Source organism: Carassius carassius, chromosome 45, assembly GCF_963082965.1.
Source record: "Carassius carassius chromosome 45, fCarCar2.1, whole genome shotgun sequence".
Lineage (NCBI taxonomy): Eukaryota > Metazoa > Chordata > Actinopteri > Cypriniformes > Cyprinidae > Carassius > Carassius carassius.
In genome coordinates this window covers 18,247,518-18,264,104 of record NC_081799.1, presented here as the reverse complement: position 1 = coordinate 18,264,104, position 16,587 = coordinate 18,247,518, and the positions used below count along the sequence as shown (strand labels likewise).

Genomic DNA, 16,587 nt, shown 5'->3' with positions numbered 1-16,587 from the left:
AAAAATAAATGATTTAGTAGTAGATTAATAGTTACCATTATCAACGACCCAACAAAGCAACCACTACTTGAGCCAATCAATATCCTATCCATCAGGCAGACCACAAACAGAGGCGTCCATGTGGAGGACTGGTGGACAGGAGATCATTGGCTGGGCTTTTGGAGGTCTAGCTAATCAGCTTCCAAAACATATTTTAGCATTAAAAGTAGCTCCTTGTTTTTAACAACCACGGGGATCCAGTTGGTGGAAAAGGGGCAAGAGAACTCACCCACATGCCTCCGTCGCCCCTCAGCATGCTGAACAACAGCTTCAGTTCCTTCACTGTGATACTATAGCTGGCCAGGACCCCCAGCATGTCCACTAAGAGATCTGAGGAAGACAGAAAGAAGTTAACAAAATGACTCAGCATTATCGGTGCACAAAACTGCCGACTCGTGAGGATGATGTCACTTGGGGCAAGAAGCCAATCGTTATCTTTCTGCTGGAACACTATCTACCACATGTTCTCCTGAGGCTCCTTAAGTCATCAGATCGCATGGAAAACACAAGTCTATTCATTTATATATTGGCCGTAATCACTCGGTGTCAAAGTGTCTACTGATCTAATTTGCGAAACATCTGCGTTATGAATTTAGTAGCTCTTTAAAGCGAATGAAATAATCTAATTTCGAGAAAAATAACAACCCTCAGTAGTGATGTTTGTCGAGGCGTAATATCATTGTAATTTGATTTTGAAAATAACCCAGTTACATGCCATTCACTCAAAGGCCAGAAATTTGGTCAAAAATGGACAGAAGCTGGAAGCGTATGAGAACTAATTGTCTGATTAGCAGTGGCATTTTCTAACATGTGAATCTGTCTAAAGAAGCTTTCTCCCAAATGCGCTCACAGAGCCAATTTTACACATTACCCCTGCAATAAACGACGGCCATGGTCCACTGATCATAATTACACAGAAATATTGGACACAGAATGCACAATGAGCGGTTTTGTTGAGACAGTGAAACCTATTTTTCTGAAACGTAACGGAGCCAAATCATAGAGGATTAGAACATATGGACGGGCATGTGATACAACAAAGATTAGCACAGAAATTATTGATTCTTTTCTCTTTGGTGAATTGGATTTTGAGTTGGCTGAATTATTTGAACTGAAAGCAGTGATGTAAACAGTAGAACCAAAGTGCCTTGAAATCAGGGGGCCCAGGACAAAATGTTGGGTGTTTGCACTGCTACAAAATGTACCTCAGTATAGCCATAGACTGTATACCATGAAAAGGCTTTACAAAGATGTGGCATAAACGCTACAAGCAGGGACGTTTAACAAGATCCCGGGCCCTATGCATAGGCAGTCCTGATGGGCCCCCATGGCCCCGCCCATGGAAATATCCAGGTTAATAAAATATATTCCAGACTTTTCAAGGGCCCTCTCTTCCTTTGGGGCCCTGGTAATCAGTACTGGTTTTACCCCCAGTCGACGCCCCTGGCTATAAGACATGGAGCAGAATTGTTGAAAATAATCAACTTAAAATCAGTGCACACATAAGACTTAATTATTAATTGTGACGCACAAACTGACAGATAATAAACCACACACTGGTTGACAAAGGTAGAGTTTAAGACATTTATTTTACACACAACCAAAACCACCAGAATATGCTGTAATTATTATTATTATTATTATCATTATAAATATGCTTTATTTTTTAGAATAATGTGTATCATTAATAGCAATAATAATAATAATAATAGATATCTTCTGTAATATTTTTATTTATTATTAGGGCTGGGTATTGATTCAGATGTTCCAGATCGATTCGATTTCGATTCACAAGCTCTCAAATCGATTCGATTTCGATTCTCGATTCGATTTTCAATTTCGATTCTCAATTCGATTTTCTATGCAAATGCAATCGATTCAGTGATCTTTTGTGCAAGAGGTGAATTGCGAGGATTTTTGCTTGTGAATGCATTTGAAATCTACGGAGCCCGGCACGTCACGTGTAGGAGAAAAAAAATCAGTCCGTGGCGACGGTTTTGCAATCTGTCCCCTCAGTTTATAAACCGTGCTCACGAATTGTTCCCTCGGTTTAACAAACCGTACCCACGAATTTCCAATCCATGCACTCAGATTTTGTAAACCTTACCTTCGGTTTTAGAATTCCATGTATTCGCAATCCATTTGTAAACTCACGGATTTGTGACTCCGCTCCCACCGGCAGATTCATTTCTGTTTATTCAACATTATTTTTCATAGTATCCTATGAGACCATGATCAGTACTCACAAAATAGTCTTCTTTTTAGCATTAATTTTACATTAATCAGCAGTAGGATAAGGCACCGCTGCCTGAGTTTTATAAGCCTAAAATAGACGCTAAAAATAAGAATAGAAAATTCCCTGAAAAGAAAAAAAAAGGTAAAGAGCACTACAAAACAAATAATATGCCGGTTATGTTGTTATTCCCTTGCTCTGTAATTGAATGCAAATGTCATATTAGGCCTAATTATTTATTAATAACATTAACAGCGAAGCGTGCATCTAACCATGGGGAGTGGAAGCTTAGTATAGTAAAATCACCAAAATAAGTCTTCATGTTAAGAAAGAATAGTACACAAACATTTCCAAAAATGTAAAAGGTTATTTTAAAATTAAGCATTTATTAATTATTTTATGACAAACATTTTTACTGTATTAAGTGCACCCATTTATTTAGCCTATAAAAATAATAAAAATAACTTTTCATTTTTATCATTATTATGTATTATTATACAGGTTATGCATAAGAAACTTTTATCCAAAACGACTTACAAAAGAGGAACAAATTACTCCAGAGTCAGTCACAATGCCAGGTTTATTATACAATAATCAAGTGCTAAGATTATCACAAATTAAACAAGTTTTTGATACACATCTTTCTTATTAAATCGTTGTATTCAACCTCGTACTACACTTGATAGAGAATCACTTAAGACAGTTTGCTGTAGGCATATTCCACATAATCATATTCAATAAAATATACATAGGAGCTTGCTTTATGAATCTGTGAGTACAGGTTACAAATACGAGGGAACGGATTGCGAAAGCTTGCGCACGGATTATGAATTCATGGGTACAGATTCAAAAACCGAAGGTACGTTTTACTAAATCTGAGCGCACAGATTGGAAATTCATGGGTGCGGTTTATTAATCCGTGTGCATGATTTGTTAAACCGAGGGAAAAGTTTTAAGAATTCGTGAGTACGGTTTATAAACTGAGGGGACGGATTGTATTTTTTTCTCCTACAGGTGACGTGCCGGTTGTGTGCTCAGCTGTAGGGGTGTTGTAACGTCTGGGTGATGTCTCATCAAATGGTTCCGCAGATTTGTAGTATTACTACAGTATTTCACCTCTGCATTACAAATCACGCAAAATAGTTTTGTTCTTGTCCACAACACTATAGTCATCGTCTTGCTTGCGAAATCTCAAATGCTTCCATACCTCTGACTTTTTATGTGAAGGTGGCATCAACGTCGACAAACCACCTGAAACCACCTTTTTAAGCTCTGAATGAATGAATGACAGGTTCGCCTCTCGCTCCTTGGTAACATCGCGCAAGGCAAATAAGAGGGTGACATCTTGTGGAGAAGACTAGTAATTAGATAAACGTTAATCTCAAATGTTTGCGGAAATAAATATGGAAAAAAAATCAATTTGTGGACTTTGAGAATCGATTTTGAATCGACCACATTTTAAAAAACGATTAATCGAAAAATCGATTTTTTTTTACCCAGCCCTATTTATTATTATAATATTTACTGTTTAATTTTTACTATATAATAACAGTAATAATATATAAAATAATGTTTATTAATAATAATAATAATAATAATAATAATAATAATAATACAACCAATAAATTGAAAAACAATACAATAATAATTTTTTTTGGTTGTAATATGTATACTATATATTATTGTACTATTTAATATTCTTTAATAACAATAAAATTAGTTTTATTATTATTATTAATATTAAAAATAGTACTGCTAATACAAAAAAATTATAATAATATATATCTTCTGTAATATTTTATTTATTATAATATTTATTTTTTATTTTTAATAATAATAAAAGGATGTTTATTATTATTATTATTATAAAAATAAGAATCAAATAACATGAATAATAAAACAACAACAACAAATTGATATGTATTGCAATATTTATTATATTTATTATTAGCATATTTACTTTTTATTTAATTATAATAATATATTAGTAATGATGTTTATTATTAATAATAAAAACAATAATAATACATTTACACAATTATACTATTTATTATTGTGTTATTTAATGTTTTAAAAATAAATGTTGATTATTATTGTTATTATTAAAAATACTTCTTCTAATACAATATAATATAAAAACAATAATAATAACAATAACTATAAATAATATTTTTTTTTACTATTCACTGTTGCCAGTACAAAGTTCCTGATTCCTGGTTATCCTACCTTTTGAGGACCCTGGCCAGATATTCTTTTTATTTATTATTGTTTATTTGAATTTACAACTTATTGTTATTTGACTAGTAATACCTAATCAACAAACATGGATCCTGTGAAATCATCTCGTGACACTTTACTTTAGAGCACACCTGCAATCATGTCGTCGACGGCGCTCATCTTCTGCAGCACCTGCTGGATGAGCCCCACCTCGGTGCTGGTCTGTAGGTTACGAACGCTCTTCCGCAGGATAGCTGTGAACATGCTCCAGATCTCCGCCTGGCAGGTGACGTCACAGTGCTCCAGCAGCTCCACCATGCAGGCGATGCTTTCCGCGTCCTGGATGATAAAGTTCATCTCCAGGTCGAACTCTCCACCCACCAGCTGAGAAAGAAAGACAGAGCCAGTGTTAGTCACAAATGAAATTACTGAGGAAAAGGTTTATATTGATGAACGGTATATTTTCAATCAAACACATCATGGTGATACAGACCATGGTTAAACAAAATATATACAAAATATGTTGTTATATAAAATATATTGCTGATAAATTATAAGAAATAAACTATGGTAAGTTTTTGTATATTAAGGTGTTTAATAAGATTGAAGTCAGAGTAAAATTGCTAAGAACTAACTAACTAAATAAATAAATGGATGGATGAATGGGAATAGCATTATATACAATACAGACAGCTCGAAAACAGCTTTATACAGTAGTAATAAATGAAAACCAGCCTCAGTGACACATAATTCAAACAGGAATAAAATTATTTCAGTTATAATTATAATTTATTTTCAACTGTAAAGCAGCTCTACCGAAGTCAAAACTGAACTGGGTTTCCATCACCCTGCTGTTATGCACATTTTAAAGTATCGCATCAGAATCGAGTGATGGAAATGCTGAATTTTGAATAAAAATGCCTTAATTTGCAAAAAAGTTTTTGCACTCGAGGTGGTTTTTGAAAAAGGGTTCATGCGAATAATGGGAGATGAAAATGCTTTTTGCGGAAAAAAAAATCCTCCAAGCGCATCAAAAAAAGGCAAGTGACTTTGCGTTATAGACCTGACTAACCAGTGATCCAATCTCATACCACAGCATATGAAATGTTGTTATATATTCATTCGGAAAAGTGCCCGAGCAAAATCTGTCATCAAAGTATTTCTGTTTAATTGCTTCCCATAACTCTTAAACGACTGCGTTCTCAAACAGCAGCATCCACTTCCGAAAGCAATAAATGCATTCATTGTGTTTCGTCTGCTCGTTCTGAGGTGCAAGTAATTTATTATATAGGAAAATTATTATATTCAGTAGTTCACTTTTCTTAGTGATGTATAGTGCCAGTTTATCAGGAAGTGACGATTTTGTTGTCTTTCACTCATTGGATGGAAATGCTGCTTGTTCGCAAATGTTTTGTGTGATATTCCAATTTTGCGCATAAGTTAAATTTGCAACTTTGGATGGAAACCCGGCTAGTGTCATTAATCACCACAATTTAATTGAATTATTCAATCATCTTATTTAATAGGTATGGGAGAGATCGATGTAAGACACAAGGCGGATGAAATGGACAGACCAAAGTAAAAAGGACATAAAAAAAGAATGAAATTAGAGAATACATTATTCATTTGAACAGAAAAGGCAATTGGAAAAGTCTTGAGAGTGCAGTGAATAGGAAGAAAAGCAAAGGAAACAAATAATACAGAGAGAATTATTAAAAGAGAAGTTTTTGAGGTTGCTTCCGTAGAGAGCAGCACTCTCAGCCTGAAAAACAATGATTGTGATTTGAGAGCGTCATTTAAAGTCAGGGTAGAAAGAACATAATTACCGCATACACGCACTTACATACCCCTCTATCTCTCAAACAACACACTGGAGAGGTAAGGATCGGACAAACCAATCAGAGATTGTTCTTGCTCTGCAGCAAACAATAATCGACGGCATCGGTCTTGGAGTTCGGAATTGGCCAGCTCCTAGCCATGCAAACACCAAACCTCTTAGTAAATAAACAGGCGATTTAAAAAAAAATAAAGGCTTAAATTCCTGTAAACTACATTTCGGTGTGAAGCCGAGGTGCAGAACTTCCTTAAGGGTGCAGGAGAACTATTGATTTTCACACTTCATCTAATAAAGTCAGATTGGGAACGCTCTGGCGCTTTAGAACCTTTTGTAATGGGGCCGTCGATAACCTTAGCTCATGAAATTGCCCCGTGCCACCAACCTTAACCGAACATTCACCTTGATTATTTCTATTATCCATGTGAGGACCTTAAACATGACTTTACCATTATCGAGTAAAGCAGGGGTCTTTTTTTGATTTAGACCATCAAGTTCAAGATTGTAAGATGCACCACTGCTTTTATTGACTATATACCAGCCTTATAAAGTCTTTTCTGCGAGTATGTAAATGCTTCTAGCGATGCAAATTTGATTTCATGCGTCACTGTGTTCAAACGTGTCAGAATACATTAATTGTGTTCTCAGTGCCGCAGGGTTCGTCGGCATTAGCATAAACTGTCTTCTAAGGTTATTTTTCTCCTTTAGGTCAACAACTGTCATTCTGGAGTAACAGAATCTTGATAGTTAACTTTAATTCATAATGTGTTGGGCGATTTGCTCCATAGTTTCATCGTCCAAACGTTAGCCTGTGAATTCATCAATACACGATATTATCATGCTAATTTATTTAATTATTTACTTGTTTATTTTATAGCTGGAGAGTTATCCAACTCTAGGGTATGGTTAAAGGTAGCTTAATGTTAGTGTAATTTATTAACTACACATTATATCATTTTAGTCAAGTAGCATATGAATGTACAAAATGTAGTTGGAACGCAGCGAAATGCGAAACTTTTCGCACAAGTTTTTGTTTCCGATCTGATGCATTTGTATGCATACAATTGGAAGTCAACTGAATGAAAGGTGGAGTGTGACCACCCTTTTAGAAATCCTTTTAACAATCTTATTTTCTACAATAAACATTTATTGATCACTAACCACGCATAATATTTTTTTTCTCAAAAATACAATCATGTACATACATGCATTTCACATATTATTATAGCCCAGTTTGTGCTGATTACAGTGATATTAGACTTTACCCATTTAGATATTTATAAGAAACTGAAAATAGCACAAATGTCAGGGCATGACAAAACTTCTCCAGGCCCCAAAAATACCCTTAGACTCCCGAGGAGTCTCCAGAGGGTTAAAGTCCTAGCACACTGAGTCCGAAATTTCTGTATGTGTTTTTTCATATCTGTCGAATTCGTCATCTTTTCCTCTCAAAATGCATGCTACCAATGCAAAAACAGAGAAAATGAATCCTGATCCGAATTTTATGACGAACAACACTTTCGGATGCAGTGTGTAAACATGATTGATACAACATGAGGTTGTATTTATTTTTTATTGTGCTAAAATGTTCCACTCCGTGTGCAAGGACCTTTACATCACATGTAGTTTATAATAATAATAATAATCAATGTGTTACTTTCGTCAAAGGCATCAGCCATGGGCGAAATCTTGTTAAGGGGATTAAGCTGATACGATCTGTTTTTCAGACGGTTGACACAGGATTTGTTCGCAAGTGTTTCCATGGTATCATTCCATTAAACTATTTACTATCCATATAGTGCAAACAGAAGGACAGCAGGGATGACAATCCTATTGATTTGTCATGGTTCATCACTCCCAGAGGCCTTTAGCGAATAGATGATTAATTACGAGATGTTTACTCATCAATAATTGCCTTTGAAACCCAGAGAGATCATGGGCAGTTTAGTGAACAACAAAAAACATAATCAAGCTTTCCGCAAATGGTTTCTAACAGGGAAACAAAATAAATCCTTTTTTTGCATGTTGAAATTCACAAAGTTAGATAGCCCAACATAAGGTCTTCAACTCCAAACACTAAAATTTTGTACATAATACTCTTCACACAAGGATGCAGTACAACAAGAATAGACATGGTTACCTCCTACACATGCCGCTTACGGGATCAAACAGACTCGCCCAAACACAAAAAGACCAAGGATAATACTAGTGTTTCTTTTTGACCCTTGAACACTGGCAGTGGTGTCAAAGGCTATTTTTAAGTGAAGAAGGAAAACTCAAAAACAAAATTATGTTTGAAGAAATTAAATTTTTTTTTACCACTTTGCAAGCCTGCAAAGCTCTGTTTTCAGTTTCAAAACTTTTTTTCACACATTCGCACACCAGTTTTCAGATCACCATTTACAAGGTTTCAAACCTGGAAAACAATCTAATACAGTGGGAGAACACTGACAAATTTGAAACATCGTTAAAAAAAATGTTGTAGTTCTGAAGAAGGAAATCTCAAAGACAACATAATGTTTGCAGAGATATTTTTATTTTTTTACATTTTGCAAGCTTGCAAATCTTATTTTTCGATCTTGCAAAACTTTTTTTGTAAGATTTTGAGTTTTTGAACACTTAGTTTCAACCTTTCAGACTTTTATTTTCAGTTTTGAATCATGGCAGGATTTAAATCCCATAGAGCTGTAACAAAGAGATCAGACAGAGCGCAGTACAGCCTCCAGCACATTAACTCACAATATCCTCACCACTTCGCTCATGTTTTATTACAGTGGGAACAGACTTTATCTGTTTAAGTTAATCATGGCAGATATGGTGGATGGGATCGGGAAACAATCCGAGCCAGATGCCCTACACACCAGGCCACATCTTTGACCAATGTGTCGATTTTATCTGGAAAATTGAATTTTTAGAACATTTGCTCATCCGCAACACAGCGCCGAGCCATTCCCTGTCTGATGTTAGAACGTCATGCAGCAGATGCTCTGAGACATTTATGATTTCACATGTTTCTCTCAATTTGCAGTTTTATCAGATGTTTACACATTAATATGATGCTGAAATCTGAACGGAATAAAAGAAGCAATGAAAGGAATGTTAGATGTAAGAGCACCCAAGAAAAAAAAACAAGCACTTCAGAATTGAAATAAAGCAAAGAAACATTCAAATAATTAGATCAATGCAGCAGGGAATATTTGAGGGAAAAACTATGAATGACTGACTTCAGGAACTTGAATACTTGAATAGTTGTCTCTGCACATTAAACATCAAAAATAAAATACAAAAAACCCTTCAGCATTAAAATAAATATATAAAATGAGCACTCAAATACAGCATAAAAAAGAGAAACATAGCAAGGAGAATTTGTATCGGAAAAATACACGTAAATGACCTTACAGTATACTTACAGTTGCTTTTGCACACTGAAAAATAAAATAAAACACAATAAATAAATAAAAAACAAACAAATAAAAATATTTAATAATATTAAAATATTAAATTTAACATAGCATTTTAACAGGGAAATTGGGGGAAATTAATGCCTGATTTACAGTTGTTTCTGTTTTTACAATTGTTTCTGCATATTAAGTCTCTGGGCCCTGGGCGCAATGCGACGCAAGGCGCAGCGAAAGTGTGTTTGCTAGTTTCAGTCCAGCGCCGTTCGCATTTTCCGGTCCAGCGCCACGTGGTTTAATTAGCAAATGCATTTGCGCTCATTTATGCGCCCATGGGCGTGCTGGTCTAAAAAAGAGATGTGTTCAGGCGCATTGCTGCCGCATTGCTATTTTAAGGAGCTGAAAATAGACTGCGCCATAGACCAACTCAAACCTGGTCTAAAGTCTGGCGCAATGTTTTTTCTTTGTTATTTAAAGAGCATGTTAGTATAGGCGGGTCCACAACGCACGTACACACTGCTTATTAAATACAGGGACGCACAGCAGCACACAAACATGCCAAATATAAAAAATTAAAGGATTGCAATGCATAATAATTTTTTGTAGGCTAATTAATATATATATATATATATATATATATATATATATATATATATATATATATATATATATATATATATATATATATATATATATATATAAATAAATTCCTACATGTCATAATGGATAGTCATCGCATGTATCAGAATTAGGCTCGCACACAAACAGATCCGTTTCATCTCAGAGACGTGTTCTATCTTTGAACTTGCCAAATTCCGCCGTGTAAATAGCAAATCCATCATGGCACGAGCGCAACTGGCTCTTAAAGGGAATGGAAGATGAGACTCTGATTGGTTTATTGCACGTTACGCCCAAAAAACACCCATTACTCATTAAGAGAATAGGGAAAACCATGCGCCCGGGTGGTACAGTAAAATAGCAAAAGTGTATCTGGACACGCCCTGAGTGCACCTGCGCCGTGCACTTACATTTTGCGTTTAGATCGTTAAAATAGGGCCCTCTATGGGATGCAATATGAAATTAATAAGGAAAAAATTACTTGTGATGTTTTTCTTGCTAAAAGTCATACACTATAAACATATATCAATAAACATTTTTATTTCATATGTACCACAGCAGACAAACTGAATTATTTGACAGAAAAAAAGAAATATATTTAATGGAAACATTCATTTCTTGAACCAAATATATGTACAGTATCTATTTTGTATTATATGTATATATATAAAATAATACTTCTTAATATTTTTTAGATAACACACTGTCTCACAGTCATTTCAAAATGTACCTGATGTGCTAATGCTAACAGGGAAAGGCTGATTTTCAGTCCCCAGAGCTTTAGCTGTATGCTAATATATGACATGCTAACTCAATGTTCAGAGATTACACTCCGTGCAGCACTAAAGCAGTTAGCAACAAATTATTTTTCCACAGGGCCCAGTTCCTCTACTCCCACCCACTCCAAATAATCAGTTACTATCCAGACAGACAGTTGTGTTCGGGAGCAAGCTAATTCATCTTTAAATGAAACAGGCCACAAGCCCAGTAATGAAAGGGGGAGACTGTGATTTGCACAGGAGCTGAAAAACAAATGTGGGCAAATGAAACAAATCACAAGTGCTCTTAAGTACTAAATTACTCAACAGATAATGTGATGAATGTAGTAAACCACATGCCAGCGACAGATGAATGTCTCCGGGTTGGTGGTTAATCAATTAATTGATTGATTTTTCTTTAGGTTGGGGAACGCTTTCTGAGGAACATTTGTATTTAATGTGGTAGAGAACAAATTATTTAAAAAAAAAAAAACACGCTTGAAAGTGAACTAGTCTCTGCTTGCCCACACATTCACACAAAGGCAGGGCCAGTTCACCAGCATCGATCGCAGCCATACAGAATCCATTAGCCAAAATTAGGCCAAAGCCTTAAGGTAGTGAGAATTAATTCTCCTCCTATTGAATTTCTCTTTTCCATCGAGGATCCCAATTAGAGCACGGGACACCTTACGAGCTAATATGTCAACGTCTTCATTTCTCCTGGTGTATCTGAGGAAGATGAGACCATTTCAAATCGCTGTATTAAAACTACCGACACACTCTTTAATTAGGCACTGTGATTACACGCTGACAAATACAATGATGGAAGGGGAAACTGTGAGCGGCTGACAATTACTGATGCTGCATAGTCTAACATATCAGGTTGCCTGGCAACCATCTATTCTAAAATCCACCGTGACATCCAAGTCCATTTTGAGAATGTGAGAGCCACGCTATACATATGACATGGCAGCAACAAAATAGAGCAGGTACAGATCAAGACTGAACAAAAACAGAGCACTCACTGTATACAACTGGAGAAATCTGCAGTAGGAGTTACGTGGGTCTTGAGCGAGTGCAAGAATGTTTAACCATGACACTGTAAATGACGCAAACACAGAGCAATCTGACGAGAGGGAGAACATTTCGAAGATTTCTGTACACAAAGAAATATTGCCAAGCTGTCCTCCACTATTTTTTGACACAAAGCTGTATGTCCTAGCATAAGGGACACAAGCATTGTTTTTCAATTCAAACTGCTCTTCTCTGAAGAAGGCCAAGATCTATAACACAAAACAAAGCCACTCAATTTAGAGGCATGAATGTATATTTTGTGGATAAGCCAACTACAAAAGTGTGAAACGATGAGTTCACTTCCAAAAAAAAAAAAGTATATATATACAGTACAGACCAAAAGTTTGGAAACATTACTATTTTTAATGTTTTTGAAAGAAGTTTCTTCTGCTCATCAAGCCTGCATTTCTTTGAACAAAAATACAGAAAAAACAGTAATATTGTGAAATATTATTACAACTTAAAATAATAGTTTTCTATTTGAATATACTTTAAAAAAATTATTCCAGTGATGCACAGCTGAATTTTCAGCATCATTACTCCAGCCTTCAGTGTCACATGTAACATCCAGTCTATCACATGATCATTTAGAAATCATTCTAATATTCTGATTTATTATGAGTGTTGGAAACAGTTCTGCTGTCTAATATATTTGATGAATAAAAGGTTAAAAAGAACTGCATTTATTAAAAAAAAATTACTTTTTATCAATTTAACACATCCTTGCTGAATAAAAGTATTGATTTTATTTAAAAGAAAGAAAGAAAGAAAAAATTACTGACCCCAAATTACTGACCAGTAGTGTATATTGTTATTACAAAATATTTATATTTTAAAAACATAGCTTCTTTTTTTTTTTTTTTTTTTTTTACTTTTTATTCATCAAAGTATCCTAAAAAAGTATCACATTTTCTGAAAAATATTAAGCAGCAGAACTGTTTCCAACTTTGATAATGAATCATCATAGAATGATTTCTAAAGGATCATGTGATAATGATCCTAAAAATTCAGCTTTGCATCACAGAAATAAATGATAATTTAAAGTATAATACATTTAAAAACAATTGTTTTAAATTGTAATAATATATCACAATATTACATTTTTTTCTGTATTTTTGATCAAATAAATGCAGGCTTGATGAGTAGAAGAAACTTCTTTCAAAAACATTAAAAATAGTAATGTTTCCAAACTTTTGGTCTGTACTGTATATATATATATATATATATATATATATATTTTTTTTTTTTTTTTTCTTCAACACATTAATTTGATCAAAATGTGACGGCAAAGATAAACTATTTCAAAATAATGCTGTTCTTTTGAACTTTCTATTCATCAAAGAAACCTGAAAAAGTATGACAAAAAGCAGCACAACTGTTTTCAACTTTTGATAACAATAAACAAATAAATAAATAAGTATATATAAGAGTAATGTCTCCTGAACATTCAGCTTTGACATCACATTTTTAAAACATTACATTAACATAAAAAGTTAGTTACAATTCAAAAGTTATTTAAAATTGCATTCATATTTCACAATGTTACTGTTTACAATGCCCTTACCAACTCCTAACTTTTGAACAATAGAGTTTCTATTTAAATACTAAAACCAGTTTTATACAATAAAAAAATAATTCATTAAAAAACAATAACCCTATTTGACTCAAAACAGAAATGGGAATAAAAGTAATGCTGTAGTAATCTTTAATCCTGTTTTTCTAAAGACACACCATGTACACAGGAAGGTCATTAGTTTAGGCATAGTAAGTACTAGTAAGTAAAGAAAAAAATAGGAAATGCAAGTATCATACTGCCGACTCTAATTGGATTATAAGAATCTTCTGATATATTGTTGAGGAATGCATGAAGCTCCTAATTATGGCATTGCTTCGAACTTTATTGTGTAACTCTCTCTTGCCTGCTATGAATGCTTTAAGAGATTTGCAATTCTTACGGACACTATGAGTACAGCCATCTGCTTTCTTGAGGCAGGACTGTCCCAGCTCACACCCAGCACAACACAACCGCTGCAATTAGCAATGCGGTCTGTGGAAGAGAGGCATAAACTGCCCGCGGCACTGGCAGGGACAGCCTCACTTCACAGTTGGCCAGGCTGTTGAGCACACTCTGCTTTCTTCTGACAGTGAATGATGTTCACAGAGCTAACAGCACCATGCTTCCCTCGAGTGCATAAGGCAAGCCTCACTATTACACTCGCTCAAAATTAGAGACAAATTTCATCATATAACTCAACCCAGTCAAATTTACATTGGAAGGATCCAAGCCATATCTAGGGACCAGAACATGAGACTAAGCATGCAATCAAATCCTAATATTTATATTCTTAATATTCCATAATTACAACTGAACATCTTTAAATGCAGTAATTAAGAATCTCTGACAAGGAAAAAATGGAACAGGTAGTCATGTAAGTGTATTGCATCCCGATGACTCCTGGAGTTTAATTTACCGCCAGACTCAGAAAAGATACTTCATTTGGTGCAAGGGACTGAAGGTGTGAGGAAACCTGTTCCAACAGACCACTGAGCAAGTAATTATGCACTTGCTAGCCTAGCAATCCTCTCACAAAGGCCTGAGCCAAAAGAGGCAATTGGCACGGGCTTCTCCAGGGTTTGGCACGAAGTTCTGCGTCGGCGTAGTCGCTGGAACGCTGCAGTCTCCAGCCGTTAGACTGAACAAGGATGGGGATTCTGTGACCTTACTGAGAAAACGATACCTCTGACATTCGTTTAGGTCATTTCTGAATTTACTCTGCGCTATTTTAGTATCACTGAGATACTGTTATATTTTTTTTATAATATTGGTAATATTTAATAAATGTAGTTAATTAGTCTTTATTTTTACATATTCATTTTGTTGTCTTGCTATTTATATACTATATGTGTGTGTGTGTGTGTGCTTTTGTTAATTTTTACTTCAGTTTAGTAGATGAAGTTACACTAAATTAATGTGTAGCAGAAATAAAATAAGTTTAACTTTTTTATATTTGATTTCATCTCAGGCAAAATTTATTTCATTTTCAAGTTTTTTATGGTTTTAGATTTAATTAACTATAATAACCCTGGTTCTTACATAACTGCTCAAATACATAATCGCTCAAATGAGAGCATTTTATTTCAGTTAAAAAGAGTAGTTCGTTCAAAAATCCAAATCATTTACTTGCGTTTCAAACCTGCATTTTTTTTTCACTGCAGAACACGAAAAAAGATATTTTGAAGATTGTTTCAACTGTTTTTTTTCCACACTGTAAAATTCATAACACTGAACCTCACTGACCTTCAGTTAATGGCCAAAAATAACATGAGGGTCAGTAAACATTGACAGAATTGTCATTTTTAGGTGAGCTATCTCTTTATAAAAACATTTATTACTTAATAATACGATTTGTCACATTTATGTCATCATGGTAAACCAAGGGACTGTCTAATCTCAGAAAGATACTGTAATCCTCACATTAATATTCTTAAATTACAATTTTTCATTTGGTGGCTCCAGCCGAGGCGTAAGCTCCAACAAATATTCTTAAAGTAGGAAAAGCAAAAATAATGAGGTTGTAGACATTACAGATCAGAGTGAGCTTTCTTCTGTTAGTCTGGAGGTCTTATCTGAGTTTGTTTACTTGCGCTGTGGCTGAGAGATATCCTTCAGTAGGCCACTCACTTTCAGACTCAGTTTTCTCATTGCGTTTTCAATTGCTTGCACTTGAGATCTTAGAAGGATTACTGCAGCCTTACCATCTGTTGTGCAGTGCAGATCTTTTGGTTTTACACTCTCTCCCTCTTTGCCACTTGCAGAATGCATTCATTATTTTATATAATGCGCTGTTCGAGATTGTGGCTTCCCTGCCATGGCACCGTCTCACCAGGTCAGGCTCTCTTTATCACAGCGTGCCACAAAGGTCATCAATCCATTCCTCTGGGTTAGGCTTTAAGTGTAAATTCTCAAAGGCTTTTCCTGATAGGTGGCACATACAGCTTTAGGGAATGAGAAGAGTATTGAAAACGGACTGAAAACGGTGACTTGGAGTCAGTAGGATGCACTCTGCGGAAAGAATATGTAATTTCGGCTCAGCAGGACGGAGGACTTGAGAGATAAAAAGATGCCAGAGGAAGGTGATTTAATGAGGCATTCTGAATGAATAAACTTAAACGTTAATAAATCATCAGAGAGGGAGGAATACAGAATTTGTGTGTAAACAAGAAATGCCATGCTGAGAGGACAGCTGTCAGTGGAGTGACAGCTTTAATATTAAACAAACATGCTTGTCTAGAGACTTACTTCCTGTAGAAGCACCACGAATGACAATGAGGGACAACAGACAAATGGGAAAGAGTCATATGCTCCATGCATTTCAATGGCCCTCCCTCTCACATTCAAGAATGCTTAAGAGTAAA

The 16,587-nt window shown here is 35.0% G+C and overlaps 1 protein-coding gene across 11 annotated transcripts in view; it reads right to left on the bottom strand.

Annotated features, from left to right (window-relative positions):
- Positions 1-16,587, bottom strand: part of nbeaa (neurobeachin a) — a 147,097-nt gene that overhangs the window by 82,121 nt on the left and 48,389 nt on the right. For all 11 annotated transcript variants that reach the window (XM_059539867.1, XM_059539861.1, XM_059539865.1 and 8 more), the window contains exons 2-3: positions 4,642-4,873; positions 269-369 (exon numbers count right to left, since the gene is read on the bottom strand). In XM_059539867.1, the coding sequence (XP_059395850.1) occupies positions 269-369; positions 4,642-4,873 (333 nt within the window). The remainder of the gene's footprint in view (positions 1-268; positions 370-4,641; positions 4,874-16,587) is intronic.